The following is an 18,065-nucleotide window of genomic DNA, read 5'->3' as shown; positions in this document are numbered from 1 at the left end:
CAAAGAGGTTTGAGGTCCATCTTAAACCAGTGTTCATTTGCAGCTTCATTCATGTATAATCCCGAGCTTTTGGTCACAAAACTTTGGCATCGGTTTGGAGGGCATCCAAAATTTCAGGGTTATGCGTTAATGAAGTTGGGCTGTGGAAGCAAACACTTTTTACTGCTAAAGTGCTGGTGATTGTGACAAATAAGTTCACCATCAGAGCTCATCATGCGATTTGCAACGTGTGTAGAGCTCTGTGGGACGCAGGGCATACCTGGCTGAATGCAGAGATTTTGCATTTCAAGAGTGAGCAAGGCAATTAATTGCCTCCTTAGCGTGAAGCATGTGAAATTAAGCACCCCACATTTATCTAACAGGCATGCATGAAATCAGAACAGCTTCTCGCCATCTGTTTTGCCATGTAGTCAATCAGAAGCATGGATGGATGGGGGCTGCAAATGAGAGGTTACCTTGAAGCCTATTTCCAATATTTAGCAGCATCAGAGAAGAAACTGAAATGGCTTGGGAAGCTACCATATGCACAATGTAGCTGAGAGTCAAGGTCAGTGCCTTGATAGGTTTTTGTGTTGGAAGAGACAGTACATGCATTCTACATTATAAAGCTGCTGGGTAAACGGCGAGCTTTCTTCTCACTTGAAGATGTGTTCAAATGCCTGTTTTTCAGGATAAGCCACATTCGTTCTTGCTGCCTTTATGTTCCTTCTATCCCTCACATTCAAACAGCATACAGTACTTGCAAGAGGTTTCCCTCACTTATCTTAAAACACACACACACGCAAATGAAAATTGCTGATGTAATTCTAATTACACAGCACCACCAGCGTTGTTTGATAATGTAAGAAAAACCTACAGGTACAGCAGAGATTAATATGAATAATTTATATAGCACTTATTTTTTATTGCTAAATTCATTTAAAATAATTATTGAACTTTCCTTTTCACTACAGTACTAAAACAGATAATACCATTTGAAAAACAAATTAAAATAAACCATGGCCTTTAGTGGTTGAACATGACTGTAGGAAATGGTACTGTGACCAGACTCTGAAATATCACATCGGGTTATTATTGTTGTATGCTTTATGCCGGACTTTAATAGCGCTTTGAAGGAAATGGATATTATAAATGGTTTCCGTATTATATTTCAATTGCGTATTGGTTGCTAAATAGTTTGCAACCTGCTTTAGGAGGCATTTATTTGCCTGAAGAGCCACAAAAGAAACAGGCATGCCTTAATCAACCCAGTCAAAACGTTGAGATGGAGTCCTTAATGCAAGTCTTTACATTAGAATACCAGGCTCACTATTTACAGTCTTTATTTCTTGGGATACGAAGATTACTTTGGATCAGGGCATCCACGAGCAGTTCTATTATCCCTCCTTTGTACCTTCCCCATATTTATTTTAGTTTCTTCTTTCAAGGCATTCAGAGCAGTATTTTAGCTTCACAACAACCCTGTGAGGTCGTTCCGGCTGAGATACTGAATTGCACAAGTCTGCTTAGGGAGCTTTGTAGCCCAAACAAGAATTTCTTTCTCATAGAGAAAAGCTTGTTCTCCTTGTATTCTGTATTCTTAGACCCTGACAGAATTCACACCAGCCCTAAGAGGATTCCCATTAAGAGACACAGTGGGGAGGAATACAATGAACCACTATTCTGCATTCATGTAATTGGGCGCAACACCCAATGCAGAAGACTTGAGAGACAGATGCCATAGCTAGCCTTTCAGAGCTATAGCCTGGAGGAGTCACATTTTCCTCTTGGCATAACCTTTTTCTCTTTTAAAGCTTGTGCTAACAGGAGGATCAGAAGAGTGTGATGCTGAACTCCTCCTCATGTTCACACAACAGGAGAGGGGAAGCACACAAGGCCTCACATCATTACTGCAAAAGCGTTTGCAGGTGGCGTACCAGGCTAGGGATTACAATCCCTCTGGAAATTCAGCTCTAAAGCTCTAGTAGGAATTGAAATGAACCAAGTTCAATTTGCTACAGTGAAGATTAGCCGGTGTCCTCTGCAACACAATTCTAAGCACTCTCTGTCCTTTCATAGTGGCTCTATGTTTTATGCAGCAAAACCAGCTGCTGAATGCACACTGATGTTGCCTGCAGCAAACACTTAAACAACAAATGTGCATCTTAGTTTGGGCACATACGCATTCACACACGTCTGGGACCCCTGACTGGGCTAGGATTCCCAGGTGCATGCACATTTCTAGGCTGCTTTCTGCGGTATTTAGCTCTCAGTTGCACTGAAAGTACAGAAAAGGAAGACACACAGTAATGCAAACTCAGAAGGGCAATGCACTTCAGGAAGAGCCAACACCTTCACCAATCAGCTGGTTCAAGCAGAGGTTGCCCTGACCAGGGCAACAGCCCATTGCTTTTACAGTTCAAAGCTATAGCCTTGCAGAATGGAGAAAAAGGACCTGCCCCTATATCTCTGGACATGTGCAAGTTGGAAGAAGTGTTGCATCGCTCAGTGGTCTGCACTGCACCTGTCAAGCCCAGGAACTTGGCTAAGGGTTAAGAGGTGCTATGGCAGGCATAGGCAAACTCGGCCCTTCAGATGTTTTGGGACTATAACTCCTATCATCCCTAGCTAACAGGACCAGTGTTCAGGGATGATGGGAGTTGTAGTCACAAAACATCTGCAGGACTGAGTTTGCCTATGCCTGTGCTATGGGAAAGCTGTGGCCTTCCAACTGTTGTTGGACTTCAACTCCCATCAGCACAGCCAAAAATGAGGGTTGCTGGGATTTGTAGTCCAGCAGCATGTGGAAGGCCACACCTTCCCCATCCCTAGGTTAGATGAAAGGGACTCATGATGGAACAGTTGGTTGGTGAGCAGATTCCCTTGGAGGTCAAACAGACTGCCGGAACAGCTTAAGTTTGACAAACAAGGTACCACTGTATATGAAAAAGTGGCTAGTGATGAGATCCAGTTCAGACAGTTTCAAGATGTTGGAGAAGTTTTCCCCAATATACTGTTACATGCCACCCCAATCTATGCCAAACAGTGCACAAAACTTCAAAAATTCCAGGTGCTCACCCAGGAGTTGGAAAATTAGGCACAATGGAGGCTATAGTGTCATTATGATACATGGCTTTATATACAAACTGGAGCCTACAATGGAGGGAGTTCACAGCACCCCAAAATGCGCTAGCTTACTCCATAGTAACAGCATCAACATCCTTTCTCCGCAGCCTCTCGTGCTCTGCAGGGCACATCTCAGCTCAACTGCTCCTCTCTGCTTCCTGGTTACATAACTCCCCACACCTTCCTTTATTACACACAGCCCAACAAGACATCAATGAGAACCCACTGACAGCACACAAATCAATGTGGATAACTTGACCCCCCCTCGCACATGCAAACAAAACTCACTGCAGCCAACTGAAGGCAACTAACCATGCCCTGGGCCCCCAATCTCTCTCACCGCCAATGAAAACTAATAAATGAATAGAAAGAGAGCCTACCCATGTGACACTGACACAAAAACCTTGCACAGACATTATGTAAGAGAATGAAAGTTTACTAATCCCCCCCTCTTTCCCACGCTCTCCCTCCCCACCTCTCTTCTCCCCCAACCTTCTACTGACTACAACATTAAAGTCTCACATCAAATATAACTGATCTGTAGAAAGGACTTTACGATCTGTAAACAGAGATTATGTATGTACTTTTGTAACCCAAGAATATTTAATAAAACCTCCTTTAAAAAAACCCTAAGCCCCTTTATCTACAGAGGGAGGATTCAATTTTTTAAATTTTTTATTTGCATTCTAACACCTATTTCCTTTGATGCTTTGAACTCATATTGGTTAATCCTCCCAGGTGGTCACCTCACAAAGAAGTTTGCCTGACTTCCTCAACACTTGTTGATTTGGCTAGGATTACGAAGTCCAATACACAACCCAGGAAGTGTGCCTATTTAATTAGCTTTTATATGTGCTAATATTAGAGGCTTATCAGTGGGTCTATCACACACCTTACTAGCCCAAATGCACACTTGAGTCTGGTTAGTTCCTCCAAGGAAATTAGCTTTGACATCCATAAATCTTAATTAAATTCTAGCATCTATAAATCTGTAACAATACCTTTGCTCTCCTTGCACACATACAAAAAGGAAACAAATGGAACACATGTTCTTCTACAGCCCAGATCTTGCATTCTGAACAGTGTGTTAAAATTTGCATGATGAAGTGCCATTTGCCCTCAACAAACATTTATTCTGAAAGCACAGCCAATCCATGGGATTTATTTACCACATGAAAATGATGCCCAGCACGAATCACTTGGTGGTGATTCTACCATGTCAAAAAATGTAATTTAGTGGAAGGTGGCCAATCCAATAGCACATCTTTCTCCTTGCTCTCCCCCATAATGTCCAGTAAACAAAAATGTGTGACATGAATCATCACACTTCAGGTTCCCTCACCCTCGCAGGCACTGAAATGCCAAATTTAGTATGTAGGCAGGATTACTTGATAGAAGTCTCTAATGTGAGAGTTCAGCTTCACCAGCAACTGAAGTATTATAGAAACTTCTAAAGAGAAACTGCTATATAAATTTGCATGGGTTTGGTGAGGCATTTCTTTCCCTTTGATTTTTTCAGTACCACCTGAACATTTCAGGGGGAAATGCTCTGCTTCTTTTATTCATTCACTGTAAATTAGAAATCATGCAATTTTGTCATTTCCTTTCATAACTGCTTGCAGAGGCATGAGATATACTGTACACTTCCTTTGACGCTACTGATTTTCAAGCATTTCTAAGCAAATGGCATCTTAAACAAAAACAGGCACATTTGTAACAAATTGCTGCAGGGCATGTTATGAAATGAGGAATCGTTTTCTTACCTTCTGGGAAGGACCTAAATTGAAATACTTCTAATACTGCAGTTAGACAGTTATTCCACTGGAACGATTACCATATGCATTTGGGGGAGGAGATAGAAGTCTGAATACTCTTCCATATGAAAAAAACAAACAGTCAGTTCCCTGCCTTTTTCCTTAACATGCCTGGACTTAACAGCTCCCAACAACCTTCCCCTTCTCTGGTATGGCTGTGAGGACGAGAGTGGAAACTTTAACTTGCATTTTTAAACTAACCAGTTTATTGTTATGTCCAAAGTGTCACTTCCCTTTACCTTGGGAGGCAATAGGAAACCAAAGCTATTGTATCCTCCACTCTACCAGAGAAATTCAGCATGTGAAGAGGATTGAGCAGGTGGTTCTCACCAGCTGCTCTTGAGTTCCTAGAACTTTTACCATTTTGTAACTAAGCCAAGTTTTACTTGCTTGTGCAACTTTCCTGAAGCACGTGAATCTGACCTTCGGAGAGTTTGTAAGACAAACCTTTTTCAACTTACCAAGTGTGTGGTCTTTTCCAATGCTGGAAACGCTGAGGGGAGAGAGACTAGCTGCTGCCCATCAGGCAATAGCTTTCCCCCACCTGCCTTGCCCCACCCTCCAGGCCCAGGAGCCTTCATAAGGGAGCTGTAGAGGAAGGCCTGTGAGGGGAGGGACTTCCTGCTGCCCATCAGGCAATGGCTTTCCCCACCTGCCTTGCCCCACCCTCCAGGCCCAGGAGCCTTCATAAGGGAGCTGTAGAGGAAGGCCTGTGAGGGGAGGGACTTCCTGCTGCCCATCAGGCAATGGCTTTCCCCACCTGCCTTGCCCCACCCTCCAGGCCCAGGAGCCTTCATAAGGGAGCTGTAGAGGAAGGCCTGTGAGGGGAGGGACTTCCTGCTGCCCATCAGGCAATGGCTTTCCCCACCTGCCTTGCCCCACCCTCCAGGCCCAGGAGCCTTCATAAGGGAGCTGTAGAGGAAGGCCTGTGAGGGGAGGGACTTCCTGCTGCCCATCAGGCAATGGCTTTCCCCCACCTGCCTTGCCCCACCCTCCAGGCCCAGGAGCCTTCATAAGGGAGCTGTAGAGGAAGGCCTGTGAGGGGAGGGACTTCCTGCTGCCCATCAGGCAATGGCTTTTCCCACCTGCCTTGCCCCACCCTCCAGGCCCAGGAGCCTTCATAAGGGAGCTGTAGAGGAAGGCCTGTGAGGGGAGGGACTTCCTGCTGCCCATCAGGCAATGGCTTTTCCCACCTGCCTTGCCCCACCCTCCAGGCCCAGGAGCCTTTTCCAGACCATGACTTTAGGAACACCAGAAACAGTTGGGAGAGGAGTTCAGGGATATTAAAATAATAATAATAATTTTAAAAGTTGTGTGTCTTTGCTTCTCGATTTGTATTGTGTTAATTTATGCACTGTGAGCGGCCGTTGTTATTATTGATTATAGTTTAGAAATTATTGTAATTATTGAATTTCTGTTTAATTTTTATTTGCTGATGTTTAATATTCTGTATTCTAATGGATTGTTGAATATTACTTTATTTGATATAAGTTGCTTATTTTAAAGTTATGTTTTTATTACAACTTTTGCATTGGATTAGATTGTTAAAAGGTGTACATTTTGTTGTTTCTTCAGCTTCTAAACTGCCTTGCATATAGGAAAATAGAAAGGCGGTATACATATTAAAAGTGAAATGAAAATGAAAAAATGAAACGCTGAGGTATGAAGGAAACTTTGGAAAGAAACTTTTAAAGGGGACATTTTGGAAACTCTTAGAAGGGCATGTTTTAAAGGCCTATACTTCCATGATTTACTTTGCTGCATATTTTCTGACTTTAAATATCTGCTGGGGTTCTCTCACCAAGGAGTACTTTGGCCCAAACTTGGATCTTGGCATCCAGGAATTCTCCTGTATTTTGCATCAACACAAACATGGACAAACTGTAGTTACGGCTTAACTATAGCTTATTATGGAAACAAACTAATTTCAAACTGTAATGTTTGAAATAGACATGTTGTCCTATGCCATAGTTAAGATTAAGCACAGTTTAGGGCTTTTGACTAATTTATTTATTAATTAAACTTCTATCCCAAAGGATCCCTGGGGCAGAAAGCTACAAAACAGAAAAGCAATACAATAATACGGTATATATTTCAAAAAGAAATTAGAACAATCAAATATCCTCACAATTGAATTTCAACATTGCCAGGAACAGTATAATGCAGCAATCAAATGCCTTGGTAAACAGCAATTTTTTCTCTCGTTCTGTCTGAATGTTAACAATGAGGGAGAGAGATGCACCTCACCAGGGAGAACGTTCCACTACTGAGGAGGCCCTTGTCACAAGTCAACACCAACCAGGCAGTTCGCAGTGGTGGCACCCCCAACAAGGTCTCCTATGCCCATTATAAGACCCAGGGTGGTTGATACTGAGGGAGGGGCTCTTTTGGTTTCAAGATAAACTGTGGAAATATGTTCTGATATCCTCCTTGCAGTCATGTAAGGGGAAGAGCGAAGGGTGGGAACATGGGATTCCAATCAACGTGTGTGCACATTACACTAAACCAACGTTGGCAGTAGCAGCTAGTGTGGTGGGGCAGAGCTGCAGATCAGTCCTCCTGACAGTGACACCACTGAAACATACCTGAATGGTGCTGGGGCAAGAGGCAAGAGGTGGGGGCAATGATATTTGCACAGCCCCAATCTCACAACCTCCCCTTGTCTGCCTCCGTGCCCCAGTGCCTCTGTGTCAGGAGGAGAACACCATGGCTCTGCCACACCACACATCCATGGCACACTACTTTGTTGGCATAAGTTGAAACAGAGAAAAAGGCATTGCAAGGAGTAGCAGCAAAAGTATGTTTGCTTCTTACCGTTACTCCCATTGGAGTAACAATTCACATATCTGTTCATTCAAACACTCCTCCTAGCAAATGTAGACAGTTTTCTTTGATACAGTGGTACCTCGCAAGACGAATGCCTCGCAAGACAAAAAACTCGCTAGACGAAAGGTTTTTCCGTTTTCGATTTGCCTCGCAAGACGAATTTCCCTATGGGCTTGCTTTGCAAGATGAAAACTTTTCGCGACTTTGTTTTCTATGGGAAACCGTGCATCGCAAGACGAAAAATTCGCTAGACGACAAAACTTGTGGAACGAATTAATTTCGTCTTGCGAGGCACCACTGTATTTGTCTCTGATAAATGCTTAGGAGATCATTTGTACTCTCAACAGCTTTGTCTTAAATGAAATGTTAATTTTCACTCAAGCACACACCACCACTATGTCTGCAGAGTCACAAGCCTGCTGTCATGCCCCCTTTGGCCTCATGCATCTTTTGAAAGTGTGCTGCTGCTGCTTCTCTCTCAGAAGCTAAGTGCGCTGCCTCAGGTGATTGCTCCTGCTTCCACAAACACTCGCCCCTTGGCAGGCAGGATCAAACCAGGATGACCTAATTATAATTAGGGTAACAGCAGCTGCATAGAACAGATTAAATACAATCCCTTGTTAATTAACAATCATCTCTCATCAGACATTCAAACAAAATTGAGTGCAATCAAATCTCAGCAGTCAGACTTCTCTCGTCCTATGTAAGAGCTGGAGGACCTGCTTGAAGCGTTGGATTATGAGTACTGCCTAAAGACGTTCTCACTGCTTTTTTCTATTTCCAGGCATAGCAGAAATGCTCTGGGAGCACGTGGTCTACTTCCTTTAGCACCAGGCCCTCCTGTGGCCATCCAGGTGCTGCTAGGCCATGACTCCCATCATGTCTGACCACTGGGCATACTGGCTGCTGGAAGTTGGAGTCCAACAACAACTGGAAGGCCACAGGTTCCCCACCATTCCAGGCTAAGACTGGCTCACTTACCTGGGAGCTGCCAAATAAGCATGTATATATAGGCTTGTACAGTTAAGGCTTCTTCTTATGCCTGTGTGCGCACACACAAATCCTGCCAGGATCCACAGTAGCCTCATAGTTATTTGCAAAGCATTGTGGCAAAGTGTACCACGTTGCCTTTTTGAATGGAAACTGGTCTTTAGGCTAAATTATAATAGAAGTCCACCAAACATTAACTAATTAATCAGCTTGAGCAATTGGTTAAAACCCGTTTAAATCAAGGGCATCATAATTAAATATAAACTTTTTCATATCAGTCCTTATAAAATCCAGTGCTCAGCAAACCGTTTTGGGATGACAACCCATCTTATGTGCAGACACAGAGAATGACTTAAGTGATTCTTTGGAAGCAGATGATTGGCATTGTATCTGAACCTCTTTTGCAACCTTATCAATCAAACACACAAATAAAGAAAGCACAGTGCAAAGTTCTCAGTAGGTGGTATATTACCCCTGCAAAGCTTCACCTAATATACCCAAATTATAGTCAGTATTGTTGGATGGGGTGTGGAGAGATTGGTCCACATTTTCACCTTCCGTGGGATAATGTTCAACAGTGCAAGAGTTCTGGAACACGGTTGCTGATTACCGCTAGGTATTTCTTCACATTAGACTGCAGGGCTAAAGATAGGCTTCTCCATCACTTCGAACCTAGTAAGACTGCATTTCTGTATGAAGATCTTCTTAAGCAGTTGAGTACAGCAGTAAAGGTGAAGAAGGTACGTAAGCAGAAGTCTTTCAAGCAACCTTCTAAACAGCAGAGGATTTGTAAAATCTGGGAGACCATGATGTTCTAACAGAGTGGTTCCCAATTAACTAATTACTGAGGACCCCGTATTTTTCAAAAGCCAAGCCACGGACCCCCTATTTTTTGAAAATGCTGATAACTCTATGGCAAAGCAATTTTTTGAAGAAAATATGGGGTCCCATATTTAGTTCTTTTCAGTGAAAAAAGTAGAGAGCAAGGGGAAGGGATCCCTTACATTTTTAAAAATTATAAACACGTGAATCCACCCCATGGTGCAAGCCTCTCTCTCTCTCTCTCTCTCTCTCTCTCTCTCTCCCCCTTCCAATTGCAAGAACCCCAAGAAACTGTATCAGAGGTTTTAGCTTCATCCCAGCTCATTTGCCATCTAGCAACTCTTTCACAAGTTTATCCCCTGCCAGCAAGCAGGCCCTGGTCTCAAGTAGAGGCTGGGTGATCCATGTATCATCATTGTGGCTTTCACTGTGCAATTAACAAGATAAGTAGGTCACTGGCAGGGGATGGTGCCACGGACCGCTGGGGTGTGTTCCGCGAACCCCCAGGGGTCCCCAGACCCCTAATTGGGAACCACTGCTCTAACAGATTTACAAAGTTATTTGTGTTGGAAGCTGCCCAGAGTGGCTGGGGAAACCCAAACAGATGAATAGGGCCTTCTTCTTCTTCTTCTTCTTCTTCTTCTTCTTCTTCTTCTTCTTCTTCTTCTTTTCCTCCTAACTCCAGGAGTCTGTCATAATTTAGGTTGGTGTACATTAGTCTGTTAGGAGCCTCAGGTTGGGGCTACTGATGGCTGAGCTGGAAGATGGGATGCTATGGTAACATGATTTATCTTCTCTGTAGAAGCTCTTCAAGCTTCTGATCAACTTCCCATATAATACAGATGCATATGCATCTAGTATCTCCATTATGTAGTTTCCTCATATGCTGAATTCAACATGCATATTTTTAGCAGCAATCCTATTTTTATGATTGGAACTTACTTTAAACAACTTTTGATGTATTTAAAGGTGGAGGGTGGGTAATAAACAACAGCAACAAAATTTATTAAGAAATCATTGATTTCTAGATAAGGCCAATATGATTTTTCTGTATTGTTTGGTGTCTGTTTCTGGATAGTCTCTAACATTATTTTCTTTGACCATTACAGTGTGTGGATCTGACCTTAGTGAACTATTCAAAGCAGTGCTCCAAATGGTTTTCCTGAAATGGCATGGTATTCTGCTGTGCATTTCCTAGGGCTTGCCGATCAGAAGGTCAGTGGTTCAAATCCCCGTGACGGCGTGAGCTCCCAGCCAACCTAGCAGTTCAAAAGCACTTCAAAGTGAAAGTAGATAAATAGGTACCACTCCAGCAGGAAGGTAAACAGCGTTTCCATGTGCTGCTCTGGTTTGCCAGAAGCAGTTTAGTCATGCCAGCCACATGACCTGGAAGCTGTCTGCGGACAAATGCTGGCTCCCTCGGCCAGTAAAGCGAGATGAGCGCCGCAACCCCAGAGTTGTCTGCGACTGGACTTAACCGTCAGGGGTCCCTTTACCTTTACTAGATCTTGCTATGAATCTATTCAGAGACTGATTTGTGGTTGTGGAGACAAACAAGTTATAGGGAGGGTATTCACAGAAAGGCCCCAAAGAACCCATTTCTGTTTGACTTCCCTTTCGGTTTTAGCTCATGCGAATATTTGCAATAGGGTTTGACTTGAGCAGATAGAATGCTCCCTGCATACTAACAGGTGTTGTTGTGCTGGAAAAACCTGCCTTAGTTGAACCAATCACTACCTGAGCCCACGCTATATGACTCAGTTGCCCCACCATCCTCAGATTGTGGGGACATGCCTGAAATCTTAATCTTACAACCTAGATTCAATATGTTTGTACGATGATGCCTCACTTGCTCACCTACAGCAAACACTCATCAATACAAAAATCTCATCATGAACTATGGCCTGTAGGAAGGGTAATCCAAATGAATGCATTATTTGCAAGCAAACAAAAATTCCACAGGCTGTCATGACGCACTAGAAGGAATGAACAAAAACACTAGACTACTAGCTCATGAGAAGGAAATAGTTTGAACAAAGGTTCTAAATCCTGAGTGCAAATGCATCACAATGCAGCAAAAGTACATTGTGATACCAGTTCTGTCACACTTCAGAATACTGGTCTTTACGTTGGTTGCTTCAGTGGGAGCTTCCTGGCCTCACTCTTGCAGTCTTCTTTTAGACACTGTTCGCAGCCTCCATACAGTTTGGGTCAAGGATGCAGAACCTCCTTCAAAGATAGTCCTCTATTTTGAAAGGGGTGCCAGAGGACAGGGCTCTTATTTGAAGGTGTCCTCCATTTGAAGGTCTGTCCAGTCCACGTCTGGTTAACAGATAAGGAACCATTAAGGAAGAGCAGTAGCCCTGAATCTGCCCATCAACAGAGACCAGCACCTGATCAGCAAATTGAGTAGGCACACAACTCACCTGGTATCTTCCCCGCTAAACTGAGATGCTCACCTACAGCATCTCACCTCAGCATCTCTGTTTAAAACTGTGGTTTACATAAAACTATCTGAATAATTGTTGAACATGTATATCCTAGCTTTTCTGCAAGGAAATCAAGGTAGCAAGAAGCATGGTTGTCTTTCACCCATTTAATTCTTACATAATCCTGTGAAGTAGGCTGAGACATAGAGACTGGGCCAAGGTCACCCTGAATCTGATTATATTTTATTTCAATGTCTGATATAAAACAGTTGATATTTAACAATCTTTTATAAATGGCGTTGTATTTTGAATTCTGGAATAAAATTTCACATTTGAAACATGAATGGAAGACTAGGAATTTGGACAAATTTTGTTTAAGCTGTGTTTTAAAGTGATGCATGGGCATGGAAAAACCCGAACCTAATTGGAATCTGAGATGGTCTAAACTTGGTCCACTGCATGGTCCAATGTCGGCAGTGACTCATGAGTGTGTGTGTGTGTGTGTGTGTGTGTGTGTGTAGGCAACAGCATCATCTTGGAGACAGTAGTGTTACACTCATCAGGACAAGGATGGGGTGAGGTGGTGAGATCAGGGGACTTCTAGGGTGTCACTGGTGTGTGAGTGTACCTACAGACCTCTGCCGGCAATCTACAGTTCTCCTGACTTGCTGCCACTTACCCCATCTCATCCTTGTTCTGATTGGCTCACTACTGTGGTGGGGATGCCACTAACTTCTGCCTTTTTCCTGCCCCATAAGCCACTGCTGTCCATTGAGCAGGTGCCATGGTTAACATGCCAACTTTGAACAGAATCTTTATTCCTCACTGTGGATTATCGGCTGCAAAAACTACCTTCTCTGTGTCTGACCCATCCTTGCACTTATTTATTACATTTCCTCTGTTCTGTGTTGGTGCAACAATGGAAGGTGTCTTTTTGAACCTGACTTCTTTTTTTTAAAAAAAGGATGCTTAAACTTAGCTTTTCTCTTGTCCAAATTTACTTCTGATATAGCATAAATATTTGGCCTTGCTGAGAGACATAACGTAACCATTTTATGGCTGGCATTTCTTCTCTTGTTGAGGTTAATGGAAAGGACAAAAATTGGGGTTAGTGTGTTAGTGAGAAGGACTTGTTATTTTAGTTGTTGAACGACAATTGCCAACACTGAGCAATAAAATAGATAATTTAGCAGAGTGCCAAGGTAACCTTTTCAAGGCTGTTTGTTCTCGCAAGTGATTGTGCTATGGAGGCCTCAGTTTAAAATGCAGCACAGCTTTCATGTATGCAAGAGTTCTTCACTAGGAACGATGCAGTGGCAAAGCTAGTTTATAAATGACAGCCCTAGGGAAAGAACAACTTGGAGGCGCCATGCCTAGAAAACAATATATAGAGATGTCTTCATGCGGTATTTGCACAAAGCTGAAAAGCTAATATTGACAACTGCATATTAGTGCTTTTGCAGACCTAAATCATGCAAAGGCAAAAGTGACTCTTGTGGCACCAAGGAAAAGGTGGCAAAAGACCGGGGGGGGGGGACATGCCAAATAATCAAGGGAGAGAACTACTAGGTGCAGGTAACAGGCAAACTGAGGCCAAAATATTTTGGCAGAGAGTGCTTGATATGCTGTTGAAGTGAAGGAAAACAAAATTGCCTGGGAGCCAACAGAAATGTCTGGGGATATGTGCTCTGACTTTGTAGATGATTTTATTCTTTATTTGTTGGAAATAGTCAAAAACACCATTCCATCTCTATAAACAGACACCACAGGAAACCTAAGAGCAATAAGCTGCAAAAGCTCAGTGGGCAACCAGGTGAAGACTGGATGAAATGAACTGGCGGTGAGAGAGGTCCAAGGTAGAGAAGCAATCTTGCATTGTATAGGAAACATCAGAGGAAAGAAAATACAAAGACTCAAGAGATTTGAGCTCTTTATGTTAGAAAAGCAGAATTAAACAAAAATAATCTCTTGACCCTCCTTATATAAGAAGTCAACTAAGGGCCAAACTAGACATGCCAACCCTGGTGCAATTAACAAAAGCATGTGTTGCTTTTAGAAGGAAAATGGAAATACAGGCGGTCTGATGCAGATTGGGACCCCGGCACGGGGTAAGGGGGCTTTAATGCTGTGCACCCTGCTCTGGCTCCCATCCAGATTGGAGGTCCCACACATGCAATTTGCTTTTTGCTTTTTTTTATTTATTAACCCACACAATTACTATGGCAACTTACTGCATCTGGGTTTGCTGGTCACAACTGTTACCTGGAAGTGAAGTACTGGGAGGACTTGGCATTCTGGAGTCAGAAAGCATGCACAGCCAAATATTGGAAAGAAAAGGAATGGTGACCTTGTTAAAAGAACAACATGCACAACTGATGTGTATGTGTATTTGTGACAGCATGGCTACTGTGCAGAGGCAGCTAAGCTGTCCGCCCACCTCTAGGCTCTGTGTCGCAAGCAGCTGGCTGCCAGCAATGAAATTGTCTTTGATTATGTTGTAAAAGCTGCAAATAAAGTAAAAGAACACAATTGATGATGAGCGCTGAAACATCAGCAGAGCACTGGCATGTGTGGATTATATGGCTTCAAAGCAAATTTCTTTCCTATCTGGGCAAGCAGGTTTTGCTCTTGCTGTGCATCTTTTGATGCCCAAGACACTACAAATCATAGCAATCTTCGAGAACAGCAACTGAGGAAGAAAGAGAGGCATTTGTGTTTCTAGACATCAGGAAACATAGCACAATGCTCTCCTTTCTGCATAAGAGAGACTGGACCATTGTTAAGCAATATGGCCCAAATACAATATGATCAATAGAATAAATATTTTTCATGCGAGAGTCCAGCTCATGAAATACTCTATTGATATTTGTTTGGCTTCCATGCCAGTAGAAAGAGTAAAGTTACAGCACCAGTAACTTTGATCTTCTCTTGTTTATTATCTTACCATTGGAAGGTGTCTGGTTTGTAGTGCCTAATATCAGGTGGTTATAATTTTGCTCTTGGTCATCTGAAATTCAATGGAAAAAGAATAAGATTCCTTTTTAGGAACAGCTCGCCAAGGCTCTGCCAACCTGCAGGTAATAATTATAGCTCACATTATTCATGGGAAATCTCTACACGATTAAGGAGAAGAAAATGCTTAACAAAGCGGAAGTGTCTTTCATGTTATTCTCTTAAAATTTCAGTTGCAAGAGAAACAAGTTAATGAATAACATCACCCATTGTGCTGAGGCCACAAATGGGATATTCAGCAAAATAAGAAGCACATCGAAAGCATAAGCAAACCATGACACAGATTTCAGCAGAAGGCAGCCTCTGCTTTTGAACAGTCTTTAGCTTCTACGTGCCCACACTGCAGACATTCATAAGCCATATTCACGTATTATATCTCTGTAGGCCATTAACACATTCATTTAATAAAATTGATATGCTGCTTAATTGTAAGAAGGATTAGGACTTTACTTTTCCCATCACAAGCCTGGACTAGTCCCACCCCTGATATCCACATATTGACCATGGGCATTTTAAAGAGGAAACCTAGATGTGAGCAGCTGCCTTACATGATCTGGGGTGCATAGCACACACTACATCTTTAAAGCACATTCCTCCCCGCAAAGAATTCTGGGCACTGTAAGTTTGTTACGGGTTCCTGGGAGTTTTTAACCCTGTGGGAGATAGGTTACAGAATTATTTGAGGAGGAAAATGTGCTTCAGTTGTGCTTTAAAGGCAGTGCATCTACGCAGCCTTAGGCTATGATTTGATTGCGAGAACTCATTATTTTTAGGGACAAAGTGCCTGTGGTGGACATGTTACGAGCATCTCAGAGAAGCTGCTTTAAATTATATAGTTGCACGTGGTTAGTGGCAGTGGCTTACCAGGTAGGATTGTGTAATTTTCTCCAAGCTACCAGTTAAATTTTATACCTGCCATTTGGGTGGTATTGCTTCAAGGATGTGCTCTACAGGGAGCTAGCTTCAAGTACCAGGCCCATTGGCAGACCAACTCCGTGTTACAAAGATATCTGCAAGCATCTGGGTGGTGTGAAGACGGCCTGCTCTGGGAGTACTCCTGGGTTCAGCTGAGTCTCAACCCCTGTCCTAAGCTCTGACAATGAGTTGCTTTCCTTACAATACAGTTTAAGAAGACACCAGGCCCACACCTGCCTGGAGCACAGTATCACAACATAGATATAGAACAACCACAGGAAAAGACACCCACAAAGAGACTACCGCACCACCTCCCTGATTCCACAAACCTCTCAGACATTACATTGATAATGAAGGACAAAGGGTGCTGGATTTTCACAAGACCATGAGAACCAAACGAAATGTTTCATGGGAGACGGGTGAAAGTTCCAGTATGATTTCATTCTTAAAGCAGTTGTGAAGATCCTGATTGTGGTGGTCATGGAAAGGAGATTCTAACACTTCCCCTTCCTGCATTACAATCCACCCCTTGTAGATGTTGAAAATTATTCTCTCTCTCCCACATGTCACCTCCTTGGCTCCCTGGGCTGGTAGAATGGTAGAATCATAGAACTGTAGAATTGGAAGGGAACCCAAAGGCCATCTATTAATTGCAGCTGGAGAATTCCTGCCAGGTGGCCATCCAACCTCTGTTTAAAAACCTCCAACGAAAGAGAGTTCACCAACTTCTGAGGTAGTTCCTTCCACTGTTGAACTGCTCTGTCAGAAAGATTTTCCTAATGTAGTGTTCAGGTCAGTGCTGGTTATGAGGTAACAGTAGCCTGTGGTTAACTAACTGGTAAGTGCAAACCCTGATGTAACACAATATGGAAGAACTGCATATGGCATTATTTCAAGCAAACTATATGCAAACTTTCTTACCTGCTAGAATACAAGATAGAATATGAGGAAGGCAGCTACTCTTCCTCCTTATCTTATACTGTATCTGCATAAGTTTGCAGACAAGCTGTGGCTAAGCGAGTGCCCTCACTTGGGCCAAATCACTGCCACTGATTGCATTATCTGACTGCAGAGTCTCAAACTCTACTCTTAATACTGTATGCTGATTTCTTGGTTCCAGGCAGGATTAAATTGCCCAAGGGAAATATTTTAATGCTGGTGAGCCAGATAGCTTAGCACATTTCAGATGCTATCTTGGAGGCAGATGCTGACTAAATATATGTACACTTATATATCAAGTCATGGATAAAAGGTAAAGAGGATATAGTTAGAAGCAAACCTTCAGTACTAAGGTTCCACTGTTAAGATAAACCAAGATAACGCACACAAATATTCTTATTTCCCCACTGAAGTGCATCCACCACCTGTTAAAAGAGAAATAAAACGAGACTCCCTAAAGATTAAGAATTTCCTGTTGACTACAGTGCCAGTTAGATATGAACTGATTTTTTTTATTTGCCTGTAGCACTTCAGTTTCTCAAGTTGTGACTGAACACAGGATGTGTGAAAAACAAAATTCAGTTGACTGGGGGGGGGGGAGCGTCAAAGAAGCTGGTTTTTTTTGGGGGGGGGAGAAGGAGAAAGGTGAGCAATTTGTCCTTCTCATGTTCTGTCAGAAATAGAAGGGGGGCTCCCAATTTCCTCCATGGTGATGACACCTAGTGTTTACAGATCTACATATCCCACTGTCCATGCTTTTTCACTGGAAACAGAAAAGGAAGTTTGAGTTAATTTTTGTTTTTTAAAGCATGAATAACAAACTCCCAGGACAGGTGTATCACATATAACTTGCCTGACCCTGCAAAGGATGTTTGTCAGAGGGATTTGGCCTGGGATTTGGAAGTGTGGGGTCTGATCTGCAGTAAAGGTCGTAAATATGTTTTATAAAGTGATAATGTTCTAGGGATAGGAAGAAGAAACACTCTTATGCGTCTTAAGTAAAATACCACCTGGCATTTCTGATTAATCACATCCCAATTTCACTGTTCTTAGGAACAAAAGTAACAGGTTTTCCTTGTGCTGATGCAGCTAGTTGTACTGTACTGGACAGGTGGGGCCAGTGATGGCCTTAGATATTTTGGCACATCAAAGAAAAGCAACAACTCCTCCTATTCTCAGCTGGAGCTCATTGGTACTCAGAGATGGAAACTGG

The 18,065-nt window shown here is 42.8% G+C and overlaps 1 protein-coding gene across 7 annotated transcripts in view; it reads right to left on the bottom strand.

Moving 5' to 3' along the window:
- Positions 1-18,065, bottom strand: part of SHISA6 (shisa family member 6) — a 261,331-nt gene that overhangs the window by 11,458 nt on the left and 231,808 nt on the right. For 5 of the 7 annotated variants that reach the window (XM_082213843.1, XM_082213844.1, XM_082213847.1 and 2 more), the window contains exon 5: positions 14,931-14,993. The exons of the other annotated variants lie outside the window; for them this stretch is intronic. In XM_082213843.1, the coding sequence (XP_082069969.1) occupies positions 14,931-14,993 (63 nt within the window). The remainder of the gene's footprint in view (positions 1-14,930; positions 14,994-18,065) is intronic. 7 annotated transcript variants of the gene reach the window in all.

Source organism: Podarcis vaucheri (assembly GCF_965113315.1).
Source record: "Podarcis vaucheri genome assembly, chromosome: 2".
Classification (NCBI taxonomy): domain Eukaryota; kingdom Metazoa; phylum Chordata; class Lepidosauria; order Squamata; family Lacertidae; genus Podarcis; species Podarcis vaucheri.
This window is presented reverse-complemented; position numbering and strand designations above follow the sequence as displayed.